This window comes from Manduca sexta, chromosome 5, assembly GCF_014839805.1.
Source record: "Manduca sexta isolate Smith_Timp_Sample1 chromosome 5, JHU_Msex_v1.0, whole genome shotgun sequence".
Lineage (NCBI taxonomy): Eukaryota > Metazoa > Arthropoda > Insecta > Lepidoptera > Sphingidae > Manduca > Manduca sexta.
In genome coordinates, this window is record NC_051119.1 from 3,864,774 (window position 1) to 3,874,678 (window position 9,905).

General features: G+C 37.3%; 1 protein-coding gene across 1 annotated transcript; it reads left to right on the forward strand.

Moving 5' to 3' along the window:
- The first annotated feature begins 515 nt into the window (after positions 1 to 515).
- Positions 516 to 9,613, forward strand: LOC115454053. The gene is made up of 6 exons (XM_037444984.1): positions 516 to 647; positions 1,282 to 1,510; positions 2,426 to 2,568; positions 3,279 to 3,420; positions 7,001 to 7,127; positions 9,447 to 9,613. The coding sequence occupies exons 1-6, from the start codon at positions 596 to 598 to the stop codon at positions 9,609 to 9,611; spliced, it is 858 nt and encodes a 285-aa protein (XP_037300881.1). The 5' UTR covers positions 516 to 595; the 3' UTR covers positions 9,612 to 9,613.
- Positions 9,614 to 9,905: the final 292 nt, after the last annotated feature.

Genomic DNA, 9,905 nt, shown 5'->3' on the forward strand with positions numbered 1-9,905 from the left:
AAATCTGTTTTTGAGACATACGGCGCGCGGATGCGTAAACGCTCTTAATGTTGTTATAATCGCTTTCTTACGATACATTCGAGATATTAAACTATATAGTTAGTTATAGATCGGATATTAGGACCAAATTTGTGCTCCAAAAGTTATTACCAATTCGTAATAAGTCGTTGTCTTATTTGAAATGTCCGTGTGACAAGATGTCGCAGGGTCCTTAGATATTAATACAAAATATTTACATTAAATATGTTAATATGCGCACTAAAGACATGCAAATCATGATACAGAAATAATATGAAGAAATTTACATTGATGTATTGCTATTTTATGGTAGAGTGAGTAACCGTTGCACGAGCACTAAGTTTTTGTATGACAATCTTACCAATGGGCGCTCTAGATAATCTTAGAACTCTTTAATTACCATCATATCTTAGCTCAAGCTATCCAACTAACTTAATTCACTCGCCCGCCTACTATCCCACGTGTAGTGAGCGTTATATCAAAGTCTAACATGACATTAGAAAATTCCAATGCCAATCACAACAAATTGGAATTGGATTGAAAAATTCTAACGTATTATAATAATGATTGCTAAGAAATGTTAGTGTTTTTCTTCCTTACATTCACCTTTCAAAGAATAAATACAGTATGTAAGTTACAATTTGTTCTTTATTTAGTTAGTGCTGGGATATTTCCGCATGGCTATATCTTCTTGCTCAGGATGCAAAACTCACATTGGCTTAATTGTGTCGCTTTCCAGGACCTGTGTATCCTTATCGTCCTTATGAAGTGTTCTATTGAACATAAAGATTTTTAGACCTGATAAATACCCGTATATCTTTTTCAATAATATTAGCCTTGTATTATATACTCTCCCACTGGTGGGCACGGGCCTCCTCTACTACTGGGAGGGATAAGGTCTTAGTCCACCACGCTGGCCTAGTGCGGGTTGGTAGACTTCACACACTCTCGAAAATTCCTAATAGAGAATTTCTCAGGTATGCAGGTTTCCTCACGATATTTTCCTTCACCGTTAAAGCAAGCGATAATTCACAAAAAATACACACATATTTTTTTAGAAAAGTTAGAGGTGTGTGTCCTTGGGATTTGAACCTGCGGACATTCGTTTCAGCAGTCCATTCCACAACCAACTATCGCCGCTTTCAATAGGCTGCCATAATTATGTCGATTTCACCTACTAATACAGAATCTGGATGCCATTCCACTTACTATCAGGTGCAGTGGAATCATTTTGCCGTCTAAAAATATGGCTGTACTTTCCAGATCTCTATGACTATGAGCAGTCCACATCCCGCTCGTTTGCTATGGACGACTTTGACTTCGAACCGATGGTGCCTCTCGCCAAAGACAGGGAAAAGCTGACAGTGACAAAGAACATCAACTGCGACGACTTCTCGAGATATGCTCTCAACTGTACTATGGAAGCCGCTGTAATTTATAATTCTAGCAAGAAATCACCCCCCATGCCAGCTAAAATTGGAGACTGGTGCAAGTAATTAATTTGACCTTATATTTTACGTTCTTTAATTATTTTATATACACGCACACACACGCCTTTTGTCCCCAAAGCATAGGCGGAGCCGCAACTAGCGAACAAACTTTCCACCATCTTTATTCCGTCCCATGATGTGATAGGGGGCGAGCCTATCGCCATATCGGACATATTCTACTCCCACTAGAATCCAATTACCTACGTTTTTTTCTAAAACAAAATTTCCGTATAAATCTTTGGAAATAAAACCCAAAATCTTAAGACTCTTGCCCAAGTATGCAACCACGACGAAACGATACAATTTTTTTTTATATTACTTATAATCACAGCTTTTACCATAATCACTCTTGATGAAGAGTGATAAAATGATCTGTAATGTCATACGGTTGCTTACTAGATGTCTATGTTTGAGTTCAATATTTATTATTTATTTATTGTTAATAGGAACATCAACAGTTTACACATACTAAACATTGGGTCAGTTTATTTTTAATAGTATACATATACAGCGTCATTGCGTAATTTAATGAAACCACATACTTATCTTCTTAATAATAATCAATAAGTTACGCGGACCGTAGATGTAAAAAAGAGAGTAAGTCTCGAACAAAATAAATATCAATAAAAAGTAATTTTAATTTTACGTGCCCTAATGTCACTACTACTACTCTAAGAGAATACGTCGCAGCGATAACATACTTTCAGTCAGAAATACACTCACACGCCATATTCACACTAAACTACAAAATGATCACATTACAAATAATTAAAACCGGGATTTTTGATTAAAATATCCGTCATTCATGGATGATTTTTGCCCTAATGTTAGCAGAGGTGAAGACGAGTATGTGGTTTCATTTATTAATGCAATATCAAAATGACTCTATATTACAGGTCCATTAATTATAATTTCAGAGCCATTAGACACCTAACGAGCTGTGCTATAGACTGGAACTCGGATTGCAAAGATGTCACCGAAAGCCATTTCAATGAGGAAAGTATCAAGGGCCATATGCACGTTGTAACCAACGTGTGTGATGACGAGTGGTTTCTCACGCGTAAGTACAAATTTCAACCCTAAATCCATCATCACAAACCTCAAAACACCAAGGCAAAAATTGGTGTGTCTGAAAGCAAAGAGTTTGAGTGCATGATTTGATACCTTATACCTTTGGAGGTAAGGTTCGTAATGGCATGCATGGCAGTGAAAAGGCTAGAAGCCAAAGGATTTGCTGCAACTACGTTGGTATACAAATAATCGGTGTTTTAAATTTTTTAACATTTACGGGAGTCGTTCTATGAGTTAATTAAAGTTTTAATTGGTACTTAAATGGATTCGGTTGAATCTATTTGACGTAACGATGTTTAGTCAGATTTTTACTTACTAGGGTTTTTAACACGCTTTGAATTGAAAAATGATTTTCAATTCTAATTATTATTCAAGATTTCTTTTCGAATTTTTATTCCATGTATACATTGTTTTTTCTCATATTCACCCGGCTGAAGATTATAGTAGACATATAAAACGTGTTTATTCTGCTTTTCAAACTTGACATTAGCATAATTGCCGTAAAAACTATACCGCCAATCAACAAAGACAGAATATAAAATGTGTGACTTGCTTTTAGTAATAGGAGCAAAGGAATCTAACTCCGTTTCAAATTAGTCTTGGATATAATATTCTATAGAATAGATATCTTTCACTAAAATACGAGGACTCGGGTTTGATCCCTCACAGATAAACATTCATAATATTACTACTTTTTAGAATATGACAACCTGCCCAGTTGTATAGAAAAATCATCCGACTCCTGGGAGACGTGTTATACAGAATTCAAAAACGTTGTGGACGCGCACAAGAATACCACACACGAGTGGACGCATTTTGAAACTCACTTCTTTCTTTGTTGGTAAGTAGTAGGGCGGAAAAGTTCTGGAGTGGCGACCACGAACCAGAAGACGTATCGTAGGCCCCGCACGAGATGGACGAACTGGTGAGGGTCGCCGGAGTCCGACGGATGAGGGCGGCCCAGAACCGGTCCGTATGGCGCTCAATGGGGGAGGCTTATGTCCAGCAGTGGACGATTCTCGGCTGAAATGATATAGTGGTGGTAAATCTTCTGTATGAAATCGTGAAACGTGAGTGATCATCGGTGAAAGCGGACTATGAAGGGACATGGACATGAAATTACGACTAAGCTACTTAAATAAAGATTTTAAAAAAAATTGTATGCGAGAATCCGTGTAGATCAAAGTCTTTAGTTCTGCTGCCAAAAATTGTGTCATTTTATTGTGGTTTGACAAACATTAAAGGAATTACTGGATATTGTGAGACTTATCATCTAATGTCTTAGGGTGACGAACGTAATGATGAGTTTGCTGGTGGTAAGATATATCTTATATCTGCCCGGATAGCGACCACCTCAGCGTACAAGGTGTTAGAACCCGTCATAGTGGCTCACGTAAGTGTGACACATTCCGGAATCAATCTGTCTATGTCCGGTTCCAACAGGCCGGCATAATTCCAACGAACGCTGAGGGGTGATCATCTCTCGTCAGTCGCCATTCTATTGCACCCCACTCCACTTACCATCACGTGCAGCGGAGCCACTTTGTCGCGCCCGCATAAAAAAATTAAATGCCACGCAGTGTTTGTGATTTAATCAGCATGCATATTTGTTTGTGTTAAAGACTTTGCAGCCTATCATAGTCACGGGGTGGACTGACATTACACACTGCAGTCTTCAAAACGTAAAGAGAAAATTATAATATAAAAATAATAATAATATAATAATATCAGCCCTGTATTATATATTTGCCCACTGCTGACCACGGTCCTCCTCTCTACTGAGAGGGATTAGGCCTTAGTCCGCCACGCTGGCCTAGTGCGGATTAGCAGACTTCACACACCTTCGAAATTCCTATAGAGAAATTCTCAGATGTGCAGGTTTCCCCACGATGTTTTCCTTTACCGTTAAAGCGATCGATAAATTAACAAAGAATACACACATGATTTTAGAAAAGTCAGAGGTGTGTGCCCTTGAGATTTGAACCTGCGGACATTCGACTTGGCAGTCTGTTCCACACCCAACTAGGCTATAGCCGCTTTAAAAAAATCGCGATAAAATCAGTAAAATAGTATTATTTCGATGTCTAATATTCGTGTAAACATGAGAAATCATTATACCGTTCCTAAATAAAACTAATATACAACTAATGTTGCTATTGTTAATTGGGAACAAAACACTTAATATTAAGCTAGGTTGCTCGTTTCTTTGGTCGTAAAAGTCGAAATTTTAAGCAAAATAATATTTCACATGCTTCATCCCGAAATACTGGCACGTAGCGGCTCATTTAAGAGTTAAAAGCCGTCACACAAACAAAACTCCGTTAGTTTCGGGAGTTGTAAACTAGTTAGGGAACAACATGGTACGTTGGAATTTGGACTTTATGTTTGTATTAAAAGATAACATTTTTAAGCCATATTGTAGACGTAGTTTATCTACAGAACTGTGTTATCTTACAAAAAACTAAAGAAGGTTTACGTTGCGTTTCTAATTTACTTTGAATGACGAGGTGAGCTTGCCGTATGGTAAGCGATACGACCGCCTATAAGCAGTATAAACTTCATCCAACACCTTGAATTACAAAGTATTGTTTGGTATTCCACTGCGCTTGCCATCTTGACATGTTAGGTCTATTATGTCCAATAGTTACACTGGCTACAATGCCCTTCAAACGGGAAACAACAGCGACTACACACTGCTATTTGGCGACAGTAATAAACATTGGGGTGGTATCTACCCTACCACCAGTAAAATATATATTACACGAAAACACAATGCATATATGTATAATTTCCTTATCGTGCATCTATTTTGTCAAAATCATAGTAAATCATAATAAATCAGTGTGTGTACACTCCACAAAAGCGGCGATAGCCTTGTTCAAATCCCAAGAGCACACACCTCTGAGTTTTCTAAAAAAAATATGTGTGTATACTTTGTGAATTATCGCTTGCTTTAACGGTAAAGGAAAACATCGTGAGGAAACCTACATACCTGAGAAATTCTCTATAATAATTTTGAGGGTGTGTTAAGTCTACCAACCCGCACTAGGCCAGCGTGGTGGACTAAGGCCTAATCCCTCTCAGTAGAGGAGGCCCGTGCCTAGCAGTGGGAGAGTATACATTACAGGGTTGTTATTATTTACACTCCAATGACGAAGCGTCCATACAACCCAATTCCTTCCTTTACTTACTTACCTTTTAGGTTTATTTACGTTTGTCTTAGTTGTTCTTTTCTGTCAAATTGCCCGCTATATGTTAGCTAAGGTATTTTTATTTCTCGGGTTACCTTTTGAAACATTTCACCGTTCCCCACTGATGCACTTCAACTCCAATACCTTCTTATGTGGCAAGCAGAAGTCCACTTCACCAATACATACAGCAGAGCGTATCTTCGCAGTTAGACTTTAAGTCGTTCATTACCGAACTTTTAAGTAGAGTGGAAATTCTGTAAGCGACTCACTTTTACCGTCTAGTTTCGAAGTTTCGAGAACAATTCAAGGAAGATGTTCTGCAAGTAATTGGAATCAATAGTGAATTGAGTTTGTTGTCTAAATTTGCTAAGGCAGTGTCTAATACTGTTCATATAAAGGCGGTAAACAAGCGAGGATCACTTCATTTTAAAAGGTGTTCACTGAGTGGTTTAAAAGAAGGAATAGAATATAATTACAAATGAATTATTTTGATTTGGTTCATTGTATAATCGCATTGAAGATTGAGATCAGGGTCTTTTATTGGAAACGGTTACGGCTGTAATGTTAAACTTTGTGTCTACACAAAAGAGGCTGAACAAATTGAATATTCTTCGTATGAACGATAGTCATAGAACGTTCACTAAAGTATACTTCAAAAGCTCTTATTTATTTTAAACTAGGCTTTGCTCGCCGCTTCGCCCGCGTGAAGGAGTTTTACGGGATAAAAGACTCGCCATAAAAGTGGCCAGGATCTTAAACTATTTCCATACCAAATTTAATAAAAATCCGTTTAGTAGATTTCGATAAAATTGATAACATACAGGCCGACAGAAAAGGGGACTTTGTTTTATAATAACATGTATAGATTATAATAAGTAAATATTTATTTCATTGTATTAGTATAATAGTTTTGTAAGTGTCTCACAGTCTTCTAGCTCATTCGCACACTCACTTTTCTGATTTTATTAAATAATTGTTATTTTCTTAATACGGACCTTCTCCTAATAATAACGAACATATAAAAAAAAAAAAAAACATTTATTCAATTTAATGCATTAGTTTGGAAGTTATTCGCGTACAAACATTTCGGTAATTAATTTTTATTTGTATAGATAAACAAAAAATCGATAAAATTACTGTGAGCAACTCTTTTAAATTTTGAATTTGTGTTTCTACTTTAGTGGCTGATTGAAGATTATAGGCAAGTTAGAACCATTTTTTTTTCTTCAGCGCTCGAGCCCAATTCCGAAGATGCACGCTGGACGCCCTTTTCAAGTCCTCGTCGAAGTGCCAACACGAGCAAGCGGTCACGATGCAGAAATTCTCAGTGATAGTTTCAGAAGGTGACGTGTTTCAGGTGAGTTTCAGATGCCTACCTTTCCAAAACAGTCCTGTTGTTTTGGCATTTACTTCAAACAAATATAATATAATCATCTTCACCAATCTTATAATATATATATTTTTTGATTTTTCTTTATTTCCCAAAATACAAAATATTATCAGATAACACAGTATGAGCCAGTTTTTTGCTCAGTATCAGCCCGGAGTCTGGAATTTGTGCCCGTTACGGCAATAGACCCGTCCACTATCACATCATGGAACGGAACACACTTAAATAAAACTGGGTGCCCTTGTTGCGGTTTGCATATGCCTTAGGGGAAAAATGCGTGATATGTTTTTTTTGAGAAACAACTATACGCTTTTATCTCCGCAGGGGTAAGTAGAGGTGTTACCAATGCACCAGCTTTTTAGCCGTGGGTGTTCCGTCTAATGCTGCAATAAAGGGCGAGCTTATAGTTTTATCGGTCACATCCCTGACTCCGCGCTGATACTGAGCACAATAATATAAAATCACTTCCCGACCCAGAATTCAAACCCGGGACCTGAGTAACGTACCGCCTACGCAATACAATTGCGCTACCGAGCCAAGCTTATAGTTAGTAACAAGTATGGGTATAAAAACAGGAAAATAGCTCCCTGAGGAGGTAACATTTACCCCGGTATTGTAATTATAAATCCTGTTTATAGTTTAAGTGTAAAAAATTATGGGACCTTTTCTTTAAACGAATGTTTTTTTGACAAAAAAGAAAAACAAACACTCGACCCTTTTACTGCCTTAGGGGTAGGCAGAGGTGCTACCAGGGTACTCACTTTTCACCATCTATACCGTCCCATGTCATAGGGAAATTGCCTATCTCCATATCGGACACAAATAATTGAAATCTGCATCAATAATACTCCAGTTTGTTTCCTAAATATAATTCGAAATTTAAAAATCGTCAAACCGTTCGTGTTCCTTGTATAAACAAGTATTTTAAAATATCACTTGTAATACTAAACACGTTGACAGCTCTCGTAGACGTACGACAAATTACATTTTGCACGCTCCAGTGAAACCACTTCGCGTTCATGATAGCCTGGTACCGAATGAAATTTAGTTTAAGAAGGGCGAATTTAAGGTGTGAAAGAAATGTAATTTTACGTCAATTTATTTTCGACTGTATTAATTATTGTTTCAGAGTTATAATTGCTTACATGATTAATTTAATTTCATAACTACATACATATATACATGGTACTAATAAAATGGGTGAATAAATAAATAAGGAATAGAAAGATGTTAATGTATATTAACACTAGCCCTTGCTCGCGGCTTCGCTCGCGTAAATGAGTTTTCTGGGATAAAATTCCCGCTGTATACATTCCCGGGATAAAAAGTATCACATATCCTTCCTGGGGTCTCAAACTATCTACATACCCAATTGCATCGAAATGCGTTGTATAGTTTTTTAATTTGTCGCGTTCAGACAGACAGCCAGATACGACGAGGACTTTGTTTGATAATAATATATTTTTTAAAATATTTTATGAGCAAAAATTTCGTAGTACATATTTGTTGCGTAACTTTAACTATTTACGCAGTGGATGCAAGGCAAGTTCTCAGGAAGAATAAACTTTCCCCTTTTTTTACAACCCTTTTTATTACTACTCTGCTCCTATTAGTCATAGCGTGATGTTTTATATCCTATAGCCTTCCTCGATAAATGGGCTATCCAACACTAAAAGATTTTTTTCAAATCCAACCAATAGTTCCTGTGATTAGCGCGTTCAAACAAACAAACTCTTTAGCTTTATATAATAGTATAGATAGATATTTCATTAAGGATGTGAAGTAAATTTATATCAGGTTTCTTTCCATGATTTTGCGTACCAATTTACTTTTGCTTCTGTCTTATATTTAGTTTTGGACAATGACAAAGATGCCTAAGGCATTGTACAATTTGTCTAATGTAAATTCCCTTTGAACATCAGTTCGTATATATTCAAACGCTGTGGTCCACTAATTTATAATAATTTCTGGTCTTGGGTTTGATTCTAAAATTGGTATAAAATATCAGGTTTTCCACCAGAAAAATCTGAATCTGAACACATACCAATCAGTCGAGGTCTGGAATTATGTCTAAATGGTGATAGGCTCGTCCCCTATTAAGATATTTGGATGCGAATTGTGGGGAGGATAAGCGAAACTTAAAGGTTATGGTAGCAAGTATGATTCCTTGACATTATGAGGCAAAATCTCATATTCCATGATGATTAGTGCAGAAGATATTCGTCATCGGGCGAAGGATTTACTCGTGTCATTGATATAAAAAATAACCTGTTTTCCAATTTCCAGGATTGCGACACGAATATGCTGTACGCCAACTGTCCCGGCGGTGACCCTCGACCTTCGGGAAACCAGCTCGAGAAACTAATGAATGCTAACGCTTTTTACAACGAAGCGCAGACGTTACAAAATTTGAATGTGTTCTTGTTTTGTTTAGTAAACGCGTTTCTATGAGAGTTTTGTTATTTTGTAGTCTTACAGCTACATTATTTAATACGAGCAAGGCAAAGTGACCCATAAACTTTGTAATGAGGTCATCCGTCAGGGAACCAAAGTAACCGAAATAGCACACAGGATTAGCAAACTGAAGTAGCAGTGGGCAGGGCATATCTGTCGAAGAACCGATAACCGATGGGGTAAACGAGTTCTTGAGTGGAGACCACGGCTCGGTAAACGTAGTGTAGAACGCCTTCCAGCTATGTGAAGGATCTGAGAAAGGTCACTGGCTAGAACTGGATGCGACAGGCC